The sequence below is a fragment of the Arabidopsis lyrata genome, assembly GCF_000004255.2.
Source record: "Arabidopsis lyrata subsp. lyrata unplaced genomic scaffold ARALYscaffold_3, whole genome shotgun sequence".
NCBI classification, from domain to species: domain Eukaryota; kingdom Viridiplantae; phylum Streptophyta; class Magnoliopsida; order Brassicales; family Brassicaceae; genus Arabidopsis; species Arabidopsis lyrata.
The window spans coordinates 7,879,857-7,898,602 of NW_003302553.1; the positions used below are offsets into that span (position 1 = coordinate 7,879,857).

At 37.0% G+C, this 18,746-nt stretch overlaps 4 protein-coding genes across 6 annotated transcripts; 2 read left to right on the forward strand and 2 right to left on the reverse strand.

The window, feature by feature from the left end:
• The first annotated feature begins 1,506 nt into the window (after positions 1–1,506).
• LOC9319195 lies at positions 1,507–6,076 on the forward strand. Its single transcript, XM_002883082.2, has 13 exons — positions 1,507–2,073; positions 2,478–2,552; positions 2,650–2,757; positions 2,896–2,928; positions 3,011–3,100; positions 3,179–3,304; positions 3,404–3,547; positions 3,634–4,044; positions 4,122–4,256; positions 4,351–4,569; positions 4,660–4,920; positions 5,009–5,137; positions 5,232–6,076. The coding sequence occupies exons 1-13, from the start codon at positions 1,879–1,881 to the stop codon at positions 5,814–5,816; spliced, it is 2,511 nt and encodes an 836-aa protein (XP_002883128.1). The 5' UTR covers positions 1,507–1,878; the 3' UTR covers positions 5,817–6,076.
• Positions 6,077–6,173: 97 nt separating this feature from the next.
• Positions 6,174–8,742, reverse strand: LOC9319196 (protein SAWADEE HOMEODOMAIN HOMOLOG 2). 3 transcript variants are annotated; one of them, XM_002885208.2, is made up of 9 exons: positions 8,480–8,742; positions 8,131–8,216; positions 7,993–8,038; positions 7,693–7,894; positions 7,450–7,525; positions 7,284–7,335; positions 7,055–7,198; positions 6,851–6,970; positions 6,174–6,720 (listed from the first exon to the last, which is right to left on the reverse strand). In XM_002885208.2, the coding sequence occupies exons 1-9, from the start codon at positions 8,531–8,533 to the stop codon at positions 6,451–6,453; spliced, it is 1,050 nt and encodes a 349-aa protein (XP_002885254.1). In that variant the 5' UTR covers positions 8,534–8,742; the 3' UTR covers positions 6,174–6,450. The 3 variants fall into 3 exon arrangements, with proteins under 3 accessions (XP_002885254.1, XP_020888724.1, XP_020888723.1); XM_021033065.1 differs by having other exon boundaries at positions 7,702–7,894; positions 8,480–8,717; XM_021033064.1 differs by having other exon boundaries at positions 6,174–6,717; positions 8,480–8,717.
• A 76-nt stretch (positions 8,743–8,818) lies between these two features.
• LOC9321321 (CRM-domain containing factor CFM3, chloroplastic/mitochondrial) lies at positions 8,819–13,312 on the forward strand. The gene is made up of 8 exons (XM_002883083.2): positions 8,819–9,824; positions 10,269–10,737; positions 10,827–10,957; positions 11,354–11,698; positions 11,865–12,021; positions 12,155–12,447; positions 12,545–12,604; positions 12,735–13,312. Exons 1-8 carry the CDS (start codon positions 8,904–8,906, stop codon positions 12,897–12,899), a joined length of 2,541 nt encoding a protein of 846 aa, XP_002883129.1. The 5' UTR covers positions 8,819–8,903; the 3' UTR covers positions 12,900–13,312.
• A 673-nt stretch (positions 13,313–13,985) lies between these two features.
• On the reverse strand, positions 13,986–16,982 carry LOC9319197 (protein CUP-SHAPED COTYLEDON 2). Its single transcript, XM_002885209.2, has 3 exons — positions 15,996–16,982; positions 15,104–15,372; positions 13,986–14,685 (listed from the first exon to the last, which is right to left on the reverse strand). Exons 1-3 carry the CDS (start codon positions 16,147–16,149, stop codon positions 14,164–14,166), a joined length of 945 nt encoding a protein of 314 aa, XP_002885255.1. The 5' UTR covers positions 16,150–16,982; the 3' UTR covers positions 13,986–14,163.
• Positions 16,983–18,746: the final 1,764 nt, after the last annotated feature.

Consider the following 18,746-nt stretch of genomic DNA (forward strand, 5'->3'; position numbering starts at 1 on the left):
CATATCAGTTTGGTATTCGGTTTAGTTTTAATTTGGTTTAGACAAAATAATTAATCGGATTTGTTTTTGGTTACAGTAAAGACAATTACATAATTAAAAAGAGAAAGAGAAAAGACATATCAATTTTGAGACAAAAAATTCTTATGGTCACATATCTACCACACACATTTAATCACATAAGCGTTAGTGTACTCGTTTGTGACTGTATATCGTGTAGGTCTAGGATTCGGATGGAATACCCATATTTTATGTATTTTCGTTTAGGTATTTAATTTTTACATAATTAGTGGAAGTTATCTATATTTTCTTTATTTTCTCAATATTTCACTATTATGTTTTCGAAAATACTCAAATTTCCCAACATTTCCATCACAAAATAAACTTTACCCGTCCCAAAATCTTTTATTTGGCACATGCTATGCTAGACAAATTGAAAGAAACATTTAAATATACGATTGCAAGCAATGTTTTATTTTAATTGTAATATATTATACGTCATTTTTTTAGAAATTCTCATCCCATCCCGTTCAATCTCGATCCCGTCCTAAAATTTAAATAGGACATAAATAATCATGTTTTTCTATTTTTGAAATTCTCGCTCCGTAGAATTTCGTTCTGAATTGCCTTAAACATCCACACAATCGAGCGTATAACTTTTGATAGTACAAATATGGAATGTTGATTTGCAGCCATGAGGGACACTCGAGAATCAAAACTTCATATTCGAGTTCTACTGCAAGCGTTAGAACTTCATTTACCTGTCTACAACTTAAACAACTTCTCTTTCTACTCGTCTTAATTCATTTTCTACCGTAACATATATGTTAAAATATATCTGGAAAGCAATGAGATATTCATTCAATTAGTTCTCATCCTTGACAGCAAAAAAAAAAAAAGAAAAAGAAAAAAAAGATAAGTAGTACTATAAGATAAGAAAAATATATTTAGAAAATTTGTATCCTATGGAATTATACAAGAAGAAAAGTAAAATATTATTGTATCCCTTGACGAAGACTATAATAACAAAAATAAAAACAAAATGTGCCTATCAGATCTCCAATCATCACGCGTCTGTTAACAATCAGAATAGTCAACGTTAAAATGATGTCTGAGTCTGTCTGACCTCCAGTGAAGTAAACTACTTGTCAATAAGAGGCGGCCAAGCACATCGGACAGTTCTTGTTTTCTCTAATAATTTATAAACGCTCACGATCTCTTCAGATAAATGACGTAAGACCAAAAAGCTGGACTAAGTAAAGTAGTAGTAGTAGTATTAATTACAATACTAGTGGAGTGTTTTTGTTAATTTAAGTGATTAAACACCGTTGACCAAAAGATCAACCATACAGTAAATAATATATTCTGGTGAAATCTTATATCATAATAACATAATATTATGCCTCTTTTTATTTCACTTTTGATAAACTAAAAAATCTTTGGCAGAGTAAATATCATTGGATTATTCCTTTTGTATAGTAAGTCTTTATTTAATGGGAGATTTAGCTTTGCACAGACACTGTTCAATCTGTCTAAAGATCCGTTACCTCTCTATGCAAGAGAAGCTGTGAGAGAGTTTCCGACAAGTAACTAGGAGATCGTAATTCTTGTCTGAAGAAAAATCCTTTTTATTCGAAACTTCTCCCACAGATTTCTTTCAGATTTTCCCAGAAATTTTGTTCACTTAAAAACACCGTGGATCTCTCTCTAGTTTGTTGAAGAAATCAAATGGTGTGATAATTAAAAACAGAGAAATAAGCACCGCAAGGAAAGTTTCTTACTTTCGCCACTTCAGATTTTCCCGGAAAAAATAAATCTTCTTGAGAAATTTCATTGACTGACTTATGGATTTGTGAAGAAGCTTGAAGGCGAATTAAAGAGATGGGTCGGAGAATAAAGAGGAAAGGTCTGATAAACACGGAAGCTGTGAGAGAATTTATCAATCATCTAGTTGCTGAGAGACATTCGTTATTGGTGCTGGTTCCTTTGGTCTTAGCTTTCTGGGCAATTGAGAGATGGGTCTTTGCTTTCTCCAATTGGGTTCCTCTCGTTGTCGCCGTTTGGGCTTCTCTTCAGGTTAGTTCGTTTGTATATTGATTTCTGATATTCAAAGCTTATAAATTAATAAGTCCTCTCTTGTTTAAGTTTGTCCCTTTGATAATTTTGTCTGGATCCGTTTAATCTGATACTTTAGAATCCTCAGATAAAGTTGGAAGCTTTATGCTTTTTGGTGTATACCTAACATTTTCAAACTTGGCATACACAACAACAGTTTGTAGATAGTTATGGTAAATTGCTTTTTCAGGAAAGAAGAGTTACAATCTTAGGTAGATTAGATTAAAGTTTCGCTCATGTGTTTGTGTTTTACTAAAATAAGGTTTCATTGGTAAATTTTTCAAGAGCCTTAATAAGTGTGTTCCTATGCACAAATCTGAACATAAAGTTAAAGTTTTGCTGTGTTCATTTGTTTTTCTTTGTAGTATGGAAGTTACCAAAGGGCAATACTTGCTGAAGATCTAACCAAGAAGTGGAGGCAAACCGTTTTCAATGCGTCGGTAAGAATTTCTGTTACCCTAGTTTTGTTTTGGTTTCGTTAACTCTCGTTGTATTGCTCGACGTTTTAAGAATACCACGTTCTTGCCTTTTCTCTAGACGATAACTCCATTGGAACATTGTCAATGGCTGAACAAGTTACTGTCTGAAATTTGGTTAAACTATATGAACAAGAAACTCTCTCTCAGATTTTCTTCTATGGTGGAGGTGAGTCATATTCATTCTTAGTTATGCTCTTTCTACTAACATGTGTTTATGCCCGTAAACTCGAGCTTCCCCTTTATGATCCTTGGGTCTTTAAAAGCAATAAAACATTAACTTTTGCTCGTTTTATCTAAATCGTAGAAACGATTGAGGCAACGAAGATCAAGATTAATAGTAAGCAATCTCTATCCTTTTCCATGAGACCTCTTTTTAAAGACATTGGACACAGTGATGCTAATTCGTATGTTTTCGATAGGAAAATATACAATTGTTGGAGTTTTCTCTTGGCTCGTGCCCTCCTTTGCTGGGACTCCATGGAACTTGTTGGTCAAAATCAGGGGAACAGGTTTAGTTACCATGAAACTTCAAATATTTAAAAAAGGTTGGATTTTGATGTTTGACATTTTGTTTTTCTTCTCTTTAGAAAATTATGCGATTGGATTTCAATTGGGACACAATGGATCTAAGTATTTTGTTGCAAGCCAAGTTATCCAAACCGTTTAATCGAACAGCACGAATCGTTGTCAATAGTCTCTGCATCAAGGGCGATGTAAGCAAAACTTTTGTTTTCCTAAAAGTTCATAAAACTCGTAGAAAGCAAATTATTTCTCTACGTAGGATTTGGTTTATTTACTAAATATTCTTGCAGATTCTGATCAGACCAATTCTTGAAGGAAAAGCATTGCTTTATTCCTTTGTATCGAATCCTGAAGTTAGAATCGGAGTTGCTTTCGGTGGTGGCGGTGGCCAATCTCTCCCCGCGACAGAGCTCCCCGGTGTCTCCTCTTGGCTGGTTCGTTTCCATTTTCATTTCTCCCAAACTTTACCACCAAAATTACTAGTTACAAAGGGCAAAACCGTAATTCTCTCCCTTTTCAGGTAAAGATTCTAACGGAAACTTTGAACAAGAAGATGGTAGAGCCACGCCGGGGATGTTTCTCGTTACCCGCAACCGATCTTCACAAAACAGCCATCGGGGGAATCATCTACGTAATCGTTGTCTCTGGTAACAATCTTAACCGCAGGATTCTTCGGGGAAGCCCGTCAAGAAGTTCTGAAATTGGAGACGGTAGCAGCGGAAATAGCAGCAGCAAACCTGTTCAGACATTTGTCGAGGTCGAACTCGAACAACTTTCTCGACGAACCGAGATGAAGTCAGGACCGAATCCAGCTTATCAATCGACATTTAACATGATCTTACACGACAATACAGGGACACTCAAGTTTAACCTCTATGAAAATAATCCTGGGAGTGTCAGATACGACAGTCTCGCTAGCTGCGAAGTTAAGGTAAATTAAGGAATAATAAAGCAGTTAAGTAGTTGCTGTTACTGGCCGTTACATGTTCTTCATCTTTTTCTGTACAGCTGAAATACGTTGGTGATGATTCAACGATGTTTTGGGCCGTTGGATCTGATAACAGTGTGATTGCGAAACACGCTGAGTTCTGTGGTCAAGAAATCGAGATGGTTGTTCCGTTTGAAGGAGTTAGCTCCGGCGAGGTAGATAATACAGTTTCTTCTAATGTATTATTGCTCTCCAAATTTCTTACTCTTTTATGATTTTGACCACTTTCTTTGTTCTTTTGGTTTTTAGTTGACGGTCAGGCTACTTCTAAAAGAATGGCATTTCTCTGATGGCTCACATAGCTTGAATAGCGTTAATTCGAGTTCATTACACTCCCTCGACAGCTCGTCTACCCTCCTCTCGAAAACCGGCCGGAAAATTATTGTGACGGTTTTGGCTGGAAAGAACCTTGTATCTAAAGATAAGTCCGGAAAATGTGATGCCTCTGTCAAGTTACAGTACGGAAAAGTAAGTAATCTCTTCATGATTTTGCTTCAAAATGGCCATTGCAAGATCTAAAAATCTTAAGAAGTTGGCATGTTCTTGAATGGTTTGTAGATTATACAAAAGACGAAGATAGTGAACGCAGCGGAGAGTGCCTGGAACCAGAAATTTGAGTTCGAAGAGTTAACCGGGGAAGAATATTTAAAGGTGAAATGCTATAGGGAAGAGATGCTTGGCACGGACAACATCGGTACAGCTACATTGAGTCTTCAAGGAATCAATAACAGCGAAATGCATATATGGGTTCCGCTTGAAGAGGTTAATTCTGGAGAAATAGAGCTTTTGATCGAGGCTATGGATCCCGAGTACAGCAAAGTAAGTGTTTTGAGGAAAACAAACATCACTCTGTTTCTTTGTTTTTCCTCATTGATGTTTAGTTTTTTTTTTTCCGGCTTAATCGCAGGCGGATTCAAGTAAAGGCATGATTGAATTGGTTCTCGTTGAAGCACGGGATCTTGTGGCCGCGGATCTTAGAGGAACCAGTGATCCTTATGTTAGGGTTCAATATGGAGAGAAGAAACAGAGGACAAAGGTATTATAGAAACTGTTTTGGACCAAAAAGACTTCATAAAGAAATAAAATAACAAAACTTACATATGTTTTTCTTGGGTGCTTGTTGTTTTCAGGTGATTTATAAGACATTGCAACCAAAATGGAACCAGACAATGGAGTTTCCAGATGATGGGAGCTCCTTGGAGCTACATGTGAAAGACCATAACACTCTGCTTCCTACTTCAAGCATCGGTAACTGCGTCGTGGAGTACCAAGGGTTAAAGCCAAATGAGACTGCTGATAAGTGGATACCTCTCCAAGGAGTGACATGCGGCGAGGTCCATGTCAGAGTCACGAGGAAAGTCACAGAGATTCAGAGACGCGCCAGCGCGGGGTCTGGTTCCCCGTTTAACAAAGCTCGGTTGCTGTCCAACCAGATGAAGCAGGTGATGATAAAGTTTCAGAATTTGATTGACGATGGAGATCTTGAAGGTCTTTCTGAAGCTTTAGAAGAGCTGGAGAGTTTGGAGGTCGAACAAGAAGAGTATTTGGTCCAGCTTCAGACAGAGCAAATGCTGCTTATCAACAAGATCAAAGACCTTGGTAAGGAGATTCTTAACTCGTCCCCAGTTCAAGCCCCATCTCATTCCCCATCTCGGTCAGGGTCGGGTTCGGGGACAGGATCCTCCTATAGCCGAAGATTACCCGCACCAATGTAGCCACTTGTTTTCCGATCAAACAATCATCTATGATGTATATAGATAGATATGTAGGGCATTGGATAAAATGTTCAGAGAGAAAGTTGAGCCCTTGTTACAAAGTTAGAAATATCAATCTGTAAGTTTCATTTTATAACAACAATTCAGTAACAATAAAAACAGTTGTAATTGTTTGTAAAACTGTTGTTGTGTCTAGTCTAGTAGTCTGATCAATCATTTACTGAAAACTACAGAAACAAAATGTTTTTTTTCTCCTGTTATGTAATCTGTTCATCACAGTAAGATATTTTTCACATTAATAATTTCTCATCCCCACTAAAGTTGCAAAGCTAAATGACTCGAGGTACACATTTAAGATACTTAACTTGTAAACTTTAGCCTTGAGAATAAATCAACATGATTCGAGCATGTTTGTTCAAAAGAGTAAACCGGTGACCATCAACAGATGATGAATAAACCGGACTAAACCATAATTATTCCATCATACATGAAGGATCAAGTAACATGGCATGATACAGCTTTAGATGACTAAGTCACTGTGTGAGATTACAAATGCATATGATCCGTTAACCTCTAAGGCTCTATTAGTAACTGTGAAAATGGTGGCTACAAAAGGGGATAGAAATTACATGGCCTAGGCAGAACCAGCGGGGACAGTGGCTGCATTGGAGCTAGGCTGAACCAAAGTGGCTGGAGTGGCGCTCAGGCTCGGATCTTTTGGCTTGGATGCAACAATGGGAACTGTAGCTCCAGATTGTGAAAGAGGGGTTTTCGCAGCCGCATCTAGAGCGGGTATCTGATGCTGATTCGAGTTAGCCAAATCGTTTACAGCATTGTGAAGTTGTTGTAGCCTGTAATCTGTCTCGGGCCGCCGACAAATCTTCCTCAAGGGAACAATTTCCTGCTGGGATAACGGAAAAGAAATCCAGAATAGGTGAGTGAGGAGGGTTTTGCTTTAGGGTCTAAACCATAAAACCAAATGGAACTGACGGGTAAATAAAACGCAAGAGTATGGAGAGAGATGATCGTCCAACCTCGGACTGGTCGTGGCTGTAACGCACCAAGAACCTACAACGACAACCTCTGACATCATGTCTTCTTCTTTGTGCGTCAAGAACAATGGCATCAAAGTAAAGAGCTTGATCTTTTCCTTCCTGAAGATGTTATAACAAAAATCCAGTCAGGGATAAACTTACATGACACCTATCACTAAATGCTTAGTGAACGAAGTTCTAGACCTGGAAACAAAGTACGAGATCTCCGGCAAGAACTGCAACACATTCTGATGCTTCACATGGGAGAGACCGTTGTCTTACGTGCTTTTTCACATTTATCCATTCATCTTCTTCAACTTCGAAACCCGCAAATCGAACCTGCACTTCCTGAAATACCCAACAGAAAGATTTGTTAATAGCAAAAACGAAGAAGGGGAACAAAAAAGTCAACAAGAAAGTGGTTTGGATTTACCGGATCACCAATCTCCAAGTTTCTATGAGCTAGGAAAGCTTGCACATCATACCTGTAAGTAAGCAAGAGAGTTACATATCAGAGAAAAACAGTGGAATGTAATGATATTGTTGACAAGTATCATAGGTCAGCCAAAAATACTGAAGATTCAATGCAAGGGAATCACCAAGCACCATCCCTGGCAGATTTGGCTTCAAATTCTAAGTAAGAGTTGTCTGAACCACTCCTCATGACACCAGGAACTATGAGAAAAAAACAGTAAACAGTTACGAAAGTGGCATCTATGCAATCTACGCCATACTGATCTAAGCTTATGAATAAGAAAATAAAACTGACAAAATCCAGTGAAACCTATTCATTCAAATAAGCTTCTCAACCTATTTTACAGCGAGTAGAATAAATAAGGCACCTAAAATACCGGAAGGGGCAGGCGTCATGCCGGGTAAATTTCCAGTCATATGAGTGGTTTTAGGAACGGCTAATGGTTGAACCACATTCCTCATCTGATTTGGTAAATCCATACGCGGCATGGAAGATACATTTAGCTTCCCAGGAGCTTTATTTCCCCTTGCTCTTAAAGCATATCGCCTATTTTGAAACCAGTTCCAGATCTGTGATGCATTAAAACAACATTCCCATTAATTTAAAGAGCAATTCCAAGAAACTCTGTCTAAAAAAACTTAAGAATCGAGAAGGGAAAACCCAGTACTTGCTTGAATTGCACAACAATTTTCCCCTTCCGCTCAGGTGATTCACTGAGACAGATAACAAAAGCAACCACATTTTAGATGATAAAGACACAAAAGCGCTTTCAAACAAAGGAATTGAGCAACAACAAGTAAAATACCTAAACTTATCAGCAAGAGCTTCAAGAATATGTCGACCTGGCATTGCTGTATTATGCTGTAGCAAAATTGCTTCCATCTCCGTTACCTTCATAACAATTGAAGATTTCAGAACATAAATCGAATTGCCTTCAAGTCTTGCGTAAAGATTAAAGCAAATTGCTCAAACAACAAGCCAGTTTCTACTAACTAATTATAAAAATTGAATTGGTCTTCAGGATCTAAACCCTATCATGAACCCAAAAAGAAGACCCAAACCTAAGAAACAAAACCGAGCCAAAAAATCAGATTTTTCAGCTCGAGAAGCTCAAAATCCCTCAAAGCAACACATTACAAAGAATCGAGATAAACCTCGGGCAGGATAAATCGAAACGCCGGACCGCCATTACTGGGAGGTCGACCCATGGTATCTCCTTCGTCTCACCGGGGAACACAAAAAAAAACAAAAATTGGCGGCAGAAACTGGAATCAAATCGGAGCTTCTCTCACTTAATTTTCGAATTCACGGTGAATCTCTAGTACGGCCGGTGACCCAACGACAGCGAAACCGGTTTTACTCAGACCCGACTCCGTCGCTTATATAACTTTTCACCTGTGTAATTTTATTTTTAACTTAACAGCCCAATTTTAAAAGGCCCAATATTTAAAACCAAAAAAAAAATCTTATCCATATGGTCAAGAAATCCAGCTTATCCGCCTGATTTTTTTTTCTCAGTATCCAAGCCGATGGCGAAGAAGACACTTCGCTGAAGCTTTATTTTCCCAGTTAGTGTCAATGGCTTTGGTTCCACTTAATTTTACGGAAATGCCACTGAGAAGCTCTCTTCCTTTGACCTCTAGCTCTCGCTACTGTTCGTCTCCTTCGCTTCACGCATTGTTATTCTATTCGTTAGCTGCGAAACCCTCGCGTCATCAAATTATTCGGCCATTCTTTTCGCTCCGTACTAGCGAACGTAGCAACAACAGGAGCAATAACAATCGTCGAGTGGATCAACGGAATCATAAACCTACTCCTCCTTGGATTGATAAGTGGCCTCCTTCATCCGCCGGAGTTGGCGGTGATCATGCTGGGAAGAGAGGTGGTGAAAACAACGGCGGAGATAAAATTCGGTCGGCGGAGGAGGAAGCGGAAGCGAAACTTCGGTATTTGGAGCGGGATAAAGGACAAAACGCGATTGAGAGGATTGTTCTTCGGCTACGGAATTTAGGATTAGGTTCGGATGATGAGGAGGATGTGGAAGATGAAGAGGGAGGTGGAATTAACGGCGGAGATGTGAAGCCGGTGACTGGAGAAGAGAGATTGGGGGATTTGTTGAAGAGGGAGTGGGTGAGACCTGATATGATGCTTGCTGAGGGAGAAGAGAGTGAGGAAGAGGATGAGGTGTTATTGCCATGGGAGAAGAATGAGGAAGAACAGGCGGCGGAGAGAGTAGAAGGAGAAGGAGGAGTGGCGGTGATGAAGAAGGGGAGAGCTAGAGCTCCATCTCTGGCGGAGCTTACCGTTGAGGATTCTGAGTTACGGCGGTTGAGGAGGGATGGAATGTATCTGAGGGTAAGGATCAATATACCAAAAGCTGGGCTAACGCAGGCAGTGATGGAGAAGATTTATGATACTTGGAGGAAAGAAGAACTTGTGAGGCTAAAGTTCCATGAAGTGCTTGCTCGTGACATGAAGACGGCCCATGAGATTGTTGAGGTTAGTTACTTCTCTTGAATACTTCATTGATTAGAACAGTAGCAGAGGTTTTAAGAAGGTTAGCTGAATTTGAGGTGCAAAATATGATACGAGATTATCCCTAGAGAGAACGGTTTTCTTATCTATTGGGGATAAGATTTGCGGAAGCTACATGATCTTTATAGGATAATAATGGAGACTCTGAAGTACCTAAGCTCATTTTAGCTCTGTACTAGAATGGTTATAAAGCTTTTATTAGAACAGTATAAACTCTGTGAAAGACATTGAATCTCTCTTGGGAACAGTAATAAGTTGTGAATAAGGTGAATTTGAGGTATGGAATAACTAGAGTGGATGGAGCTGAGCATGGCTGTTAGAATTCTTTGAGTAACAAGAAAGTGCAGGAGATGCATGTCTTAACTTTAGGTTTAATAGAAAACTGATTGGATTTACTCTAATGGGCAGCGTCGAACTGGAGGGATGGTGATATGGAGGGCCGGAAGTGTAATGGTGGTTTATCGTGGACTTGACTACAAAGGACCTCCTGTGATCTCTAATCAAATGGCTGGACCTAAAGAGACTCTTTTTGTCCCAGATGTATCTTCTGCTGGTGATGAAGCAACAAATGCCAAAGATAACCAAAGTCCTCCTTCGGAAATCAAAGATCCCATCATCAAGAACCCTATTCGTAAAGAGAATATGACAGAAGAAGAAGCTGAATTTAACAGTCTATTAGACAGCTTAGGTCCACGTTTTCAAGAGTGGTGGGGTACTGGGGTGCTACCTGTGGACGCTGACTTACTACCTCCTACAATTCCTGGTTATAAAACACCTTTCAGGCTTCTTCCTACTGGGATGAGATCAAATTTGACCAATGCCGAAATGACAAATCTCAGGAAGATTGGTAAAACTCTCCCATGCCATTTTGCTCTTGGTAAGATGCTTTCTGATCCTAGATGATTTTTTTCAGATGGTTCTTCTGTTTTGTGTGCCAATGTTTAGGCTTGAATCTTCACTTTACAGGCAGGAACAGAAATCACCAAGGATTGGCAGCTGCTATACTCCAGATCTGGGAGAAAAGTCTAATTGCAAAGATCGCTGTGAAGCGAGGTATCCAGAATACAAATAACAAACTAATGGCGGATGAAGTGAAGGTCTCTCTTATCTTTTTTTATCTAAAGTTCAATGGTTAGGGTAGGGAAAAGTAATTACAAAGACAATCCACAAATTGATAGTGCATAGCAGAAAAGTTTCTGTCAATCCCTGAGCCCAATATTATGGGTAATGTTTAGGAAAATGTACATATATTTAAGTCTAATGATTTATATTGGGATTTCTAGAAGTTAGAGAAACCTTACAACTGGTGTTAATATCCAAACTAAATGAAGTAAGGACACTAAAGGACATATAAGACCCTTGCATTTGTACCATAGTGTGACCTTTATTATCTCCGGCAAGCTCTTGAGGATCTGAATGGCCATCGCTTATATAACAGAAAACTTTCACATAGGAAGGCTAAGTTCTTTCATTTACCTGTCTTGTTGCTATAGGCATTGACAGGGGGTGTCTTGCTGCTCAGAAATAAGTATTACATTGTAATATATCGTGGGAAGGACTTCCTTCCTTCAAGTGTGGCAGCTACTTTGGCAGAAAGACAAGAATTAACAAAAGAGATTCAAGATGTCGAAGAGAGGGTAAGAAATCGCGAGATTGAGGCTGTTCAGCCCGTTGGTGACAAAGTACCAGCAGAAGCTGGCACTCTGGCCGAGTTTTATGAGGCTCAAGCCCGATGGGGGAAGGAAATAACTCCGGACCATCGTGAAAAGATGATTGAAGAAGCTTCAAGGGTCGCGAACGCTAGAGTTGTTAAACGAATCCAGCACAAACTAAACCTTGTAAGTAAACCTTTGGTTTTGTTGTTTGTTAATTTGCAACTTGAAGTTTACTATGAGATACGGTTTGTCCAAAATAAGAAAAAGAAGCTTACTGTGAGATGTCTAGTGGCAACTGTCATAGCAAGTCGTTATGAGTGTATATAACTTCTCCCTTGGTTTGTAACAGGCCCAATCAAAGTTTCAAAGAGCAGAGAAACTGTTATCCAAAATAGAAGCCTCTATGATTCCAAATGGCCCTGATTATGATCAAGAGGTCATCTCCGAGGAAGAAAGAGCTATGTTCCGGAAAGTGGGATTGAAAATGAAGGCATACTTACCCTTAGGTGCGTCCTGGTCTCTTAAGTATTGTGGCTATTTCCTGTATGGCTGCCTGCAGTGATCGAAAGGTTGTGATAGAACGTTACAGATGTCTTCTTGTTATATGAATTTAACTGTTTCTTGACGTGAACCTAACAGGTATCCGTGGTGTTTTTGATGGAGTCATTGAGAACATGCATCTGCATTGGAAGCACAGAGAATTGGTGAAGCTTATATCAAAACAGAAGAACCTAGCATTTGTTGAGGACACAGCCCGGCTACTAGAATATGAGAGTGGTGGAGTTCTTGTGGCAATAGAAAAGGTTCCTAAAGGATTTGCGCTTATTTATTACCGTGGGAAGAATTACAGGAGACCCATTAGCTTGAGACCAAGAAATCTTCTGACAAAAGCAAAAGCATTGAAACGTTCCATTGCAATGCAACGCCACGAGGTTCGAAGTTCCTGAAGTATTCTACACGAATCGCATTTATATTCACAAGTTGATCAAAGGGTGCTTATTGAATTTTTTTTTTTGACAATAATTGCAGGCACTTAGTCAGCATATTTCTGAACTGGAGAGAACAATAGAGCAAATGCAAAGCGAACTCGTAAGTGGTCTTTTCCTCAACTGGGGATGCTAATAATCCAATAAAATCAATCTTTTGACACTATCAAGCTCCATTTGCTTTCGTAAAGCTTGTGTGTTCTGCTGTAATTCACTAACTGGTGGTTTTGCAGACTTCGAAAACCCCATCATACAGTGAATCAGAATGGGAGAACGATGAGGATGATGATGAGGAGGAGGAGAAAGATGATGTGGAAGATAATGAGAGTGATTGGGATGAAACTGATGGCGAATCTACAATATCTAATATCGACGAAGCTGACATTTCATCGCGCTAAGCTGATAAAGTTTTGAACACAGAGATTGTTCTATCTCAGGAGGTTAAAGCTGACAATGATGCAGAGAAATGGTTCTGATTTTGTCTGTGCAATGGTGGGAATAGAAAAGCAAGTGATGATTCATCATCAATGTGGGTAATGTTTAAGTCTCCTGGCGCAGAGATCACAAAATCTACGAGCTCAGAAAGCAGAACCTGTCTGTGTATGTCAGGGGAGAAAAGAATAAGCATCTATAGTTTAAATACATTGTAAGTTTTGCCAATGTATCATTATTTTAAAAATATTAATAACATTCAACAAAATGTATATTAGTTCTACTACCTTTGCTTAAGTTCTGGCAGCAATTGTGATCTGAACAACTACTACATTCTGGTGAGCATTAGTTAACCAATGCATATTACTTTGGTCGGTTGGTATAGTGATTTCATGATCCTTTAAAGATTGGCTAAAATCCAAAATATGAAGTCCTTGTGTGATGTAGAGACATGAAAGACATCAGTGTGAAGTTGTCATGCGACATATTCATAGCCCTAAACTGTGATTGCAAAGTTTCAAATCGACTACTCAAGAACTTTAGTGCTTCACCAACCCATGCATTAGTCCTCTCTGTTAAACCAAATGGAAACCAAAAAATGTCCAAATCAATGAGAGCTGATGAAGTGATGATATATATTCATTTGCATATTTTGGGCTCCTTTGCTCTACATCTGCTCTTCTTAGTAACGGCCCATTTATATATTTTTATATTCTAGCAAAAATATGTATATGTGAAAATTTAACTTTGTGAGGATAGTTTCTTTATTATTTTTAGATTTATCATTTATTTTGCTAAGTAATAATTTATTTTTAAGTATATTTAAAGTCTTCCCAAATTGTAATTTATTAGTGGAACGTAGCTGAAAATTTAAAGTCTCACAAATAAATTTAAAATCAAATTAATTAAACTTGAAATCAAGAAAAGATGGAAAAAAATGGATTTCTAATCATCAACGTTAAATATACATAAAATAGAAAAATAGAGAGGCTATATATAAGACGTTTCTTCGACATCTATGTTTAGCTATCATATATAAACATAAAAGGACGTATGCATGGGAAGACTTTTCCCTACATTCACATATAAGATGCACTAATTAATTTACTTGATCCCATAAATGATCTATGTATGTTTGTGTAAATGGTACAATTGATAAAATTGATGGAGATTACATAAGAACAAGTTGGGTAATTCAAATCTAATATACATGAATTAATTTGAATCCCTTCACCATATGGAGTCCATATTAAACGCTTCCTCTTGCGGTTGGGGTTGCACTTGAGACGAACTTGAACCATTTTGGATCATATTGGAGACTCCTTGTTGAAGAGAAGAATGATTGAAACTGGGGATCATCTCTTTTGGGAAACTATAAGAGTTCCTAATTTGGAAAGCCTTGAGCAACAAAGAGTTGATTGGAGATAAAGGCTGACCAAGTAGACTTGTTGTCCAAGACGGAAGATTAGTACTAGCCATGTTCATGTTCATGTTGAGACCAGCCGTACTTGTAGTGTTGTCTTCTGAGTAAACATTGCGTTGCGAATATTGATGGATATGATTATTGTAATCGATGGTTGATGAGTTTGAATTCAGATTGGGAAGCTCATCAATATCTTCAAACTCATTTGCCATTGATGAGTTTGCATCGCATGGAGATCCAAAAGATGGTTGAGAAGATTGAGGTTGTTGTTCTTGTGCTTTCTTTGCTGCCGTGCTCTTTTCGAAAACCCTACACACTACCCATTCCTCCTGAAAATCATATAATATATGGTAGATTAGATTGAAATGAGTGTATGTATATGTATTTTTTTGTTTATGCAATTTCCACTCTAGGAAACATTAAGATTAAAACCAGCTATATATATGAATATTCTTGAGTAGGTTTTATATATAATTGATTTCTTAAGTAGGTTATACTGGTACAAATTAGGGTATACAAGTCAGGTATTTTGCATGTGCCAAGCGTGTAAGAACCCATGGTCCCTAATATTTTAACAAAATTGTAGTTTCATTCATATTTGTAAGTCCAGAATGAATCATGTGTCTTGTTTTTAGAAATTTGAGAGCTAATCAATATTGGTTTCTTTATGTAATTTTGTTTGAAAATGTGCATATATATATCAAACTTCAAAATAGTTGACAAATTAATAATGTATATGTAATGTACCTTATTTGTGGGGTTGAAAGGTTGTTTGCTCTCAAGCCTGTACTCATGCATAACCCAATTGCTTTTCTCACCTTTGGGAGCTCTTCCTTTGTAGAAAACTAGGGTTTTCTTCATCCCAACCAACACTCCACTTCTGTATATTTCTTTATCTTTCCCGGTGGTTTTCCAGTAACCAGCTTCTGTTGCCCGGTTTGTCCTTAAACCGGTTGGATATTTCCGATCCCTTTGGCTGAAGAAATACCACTCTTTCTCTCCCATTGAAGCCTTGGCTGCATATGTACACATTATTTCGATTAGCATATGTTACTTTCAGTAATCACATCACTATGGTATGTCCTACGTATATATACGAACACACGAACAATTTTTTGGATAATTGTAATATAATGCTTCAAGTACAATATTAAATAACTAGCTAGAAAATTATATCTACTCTCCACATGTTTGGTAGGCTAGATACACCTATATATAACGTAATTTTTAGTCTCCTAGAGAAATGAAATGTATGGTTACTGAAACAAACTTTTGTTTCATTTATATTAGTTATATAAAGTGGTGGTATACGATGCACGTATTCATCCATATATTGTTATGTTATGTCTTTTAGTGATGGTATATGATATGACTAATCCATCCAATTTGCTGGATACATGATTGATTGATTTTAAAAAAAATTATATTATATTATATGTTTTCTAAAATTATTATATGAAAATCCATAGACAAAAAAACTATAGAACAAGAAGCATACCCACATATATTCTTATCCCCAAAGGCCAAAACTATTATTGGTAAACAAATCAACGCAAGTTATTTGGAGATGCATGATATAAACACGGGGGAATTGTATACAAGAAACATATGTTATAAAGACTTAGTAAAGTATAATTACCTGGCAAATCCCAAGGTTCACACTTGTTGAGATCAACGTCGACGACAGCTTTACCGGTGAATCCAATATCGGAGACTTTCCTACATAGATAATGAGTTATGAGCTCCTCGTCAGTAGGATGAAATCTGAATCCCGGAGGAAGATTTTCTTCCATTTCTTGTTATCTTTTTACAAATCTAAATGAAAGACAACAAAAGAAAAAGAAGGGTTTCTCCTCTCTCTCTCTCTCTTGAAGAGGACGAAGGAGAATATTGACTGCTTAGAAGCTTTTCAATAATTAATGTGACATAGATGGGGTTTATATATTCACTTATATAACTAAACTATATATTAAAATAAATAATGATTTGTGTACCAAATACCGATCTTGAGGTAGAAGCGGCCACGGGTAGTCTTTTTCAACTGTTGATAATTACAGCTAACATTTTGACGATTCAAGGTATTTCTCTACCCATACGTACGTACCCTTTTTATTATTATAAAACATATGTGTATTTATATGACCTTAATATATCAACTGTAGTGTGTAATAAAATATATGTCGGCGTATATATTAATGTTCCTTTTAGATTACATTACTATGTTTATAAAAATAACGTCCGTCTTAATATCTGCATAAATATAATTATAGAAACATAATATGGATTTATGTGAGGATTTGTCCAACCAACTTCACCAAATTCTACCCACCATGAAGCCCTAATGTCCAATGTAATGTGAACATGCATGCATGGCTTCTCAATGATCATTTCAGCTTCTTCTTTTTATAATTATTATATAAAAATTCAAATCTAAATCTAGACTAGTCGTCCAAAATCATAACTGTTATATATCTGCGATTATAGAGTAAATGCTTCCAGTTTTATTATTGCATCATATCCCTCTCTTGCTCTATTGACACATATTGCATCCATCTTACTCTATTGACACTTGTCTTTTGATCTTATCTCACTACCATATACATCCATACAAATAGACACATGCAATGTTCAAAAAGAAAATATGTTTATATAAATTATCCGCTCAAATTGGGTTTTCGTACATCAGATTGCGTTGCGACTCTTATACATAACTCGAATTGTATAGCTCATATTTTACGTTAAAATGTTTCGTGCAAATGTTTCCTCGACTATCGGGTGTGAACCAAAATATTGATTTGGTGGACCCAGTTATTTCTTGATACGTTGATAAATAAAATGACCCAAATCATGTATTTGTCTTTCACTCAAACTATCACAGAAATCAACGAAAATTACATACAGAAATCAACGAAAATTACATACTCTATTTGGTCCTCTCGGTAAATATAATTGTCTACCTTAAAAAGCTTTTTCTCTAATACTGATAGAGAAAAAAAAAAACCAAAAATATGGGATGGTTAGCACGGAGGAATTTTTTTAGTCTATCCTATGTTTTCTTTAAGATTGTGTTTTAAAGTTTTAACCAATCCTAGAAGATCAAACTTGTTCACATTGGATTTTCTGGTTGAATAGAACAGCGCCTATAAGGTTAAAATAATTACTCTGGAAGAGTGGTTAAAAAATCTCACCAACCTAATGGAATGTGTGTATTATATTTATACAGACATGAAATTAAATTGTTATTTTTCAAATTTTGTAGTAGGCAGAGTTATTGGGAGATTTTTGATACACAGATAGATATGTTGGAGTTGGGTCGTCATATATGTAATTAGATTGTCAATCCTACCATTGGAATTTTTTCACAATTAATTCAATTCAGCTCCATACTTTTCTCGTCCTTGTTTCTAGGCTTCTGGCTTTCTAGAATCACACATTCACACTACAGGTTAATAAATATTTTATATGAATGCTCCAATAGAGATTTGCCAGTTTACTAAATATGCTATACATATTTATATAACATGCATGGTTAGAAATATCAAGAAATTATATATATATATAATGACTGATAATTCTATCTTTGTTGTGATTCAATTAATATTACTCTATGATGGTTATAACTCATGACACGTATAGTATATAGATTATTAACGGTGACCTATTTATCAAACAAACTTATCATCACGATTTTATTTCCTACCAAAAACCAATATGAATTGAATAATTACAATTTTTTTTGTAGAATAACTTATGATTTTCAAGATTCGAACAATATAATGTATACTTTCTTTTGTTTCATTTGTCAAATCTTTCGGTAAATGGATGAAATTATCAATTTTATTTGAACCAGTGTAATATAAATAATAATTAATAGCTACTTGAATCAGTCATACCCTGCAACTAGTATATTATTTACACTAACTTAATAAACATTAACAATAAAAATATGATAATCAAGCTGAAGTGACACCAGGAAATAACATCTTATAATTCATTTAAAATCGTAAGATTGGAGTCCACATAATCTACAAATTTGTCTACACGTTAGATTTTTCTTTTCTAATGTAGATTTCTGTAATCCTTGAAAGTTTGTGTGAGAGGTCAAATGTTTTGTCATTATCTACGTAAATAAAATACTAGTCTTGTTTACAGTGTCGTAGACAAGAAAAGCAAGTTTCCAAATAACCCTGAAACAAAAATTACATTTGTATGGAAAGTCTAACATAGTATTCGGAATCAGGCTATTTGGATACTTTCGAGCATTAGTCGGAAAGCATTCCAAATTTGGGGTTAGACAGTATGATACTCCAACACCTAAGTGTTGGCGACGAGTCTACATGGTAGCACTTCGGTGCGTTCCCCCCGGAGCAGACCGGATCAGCCGATCGGA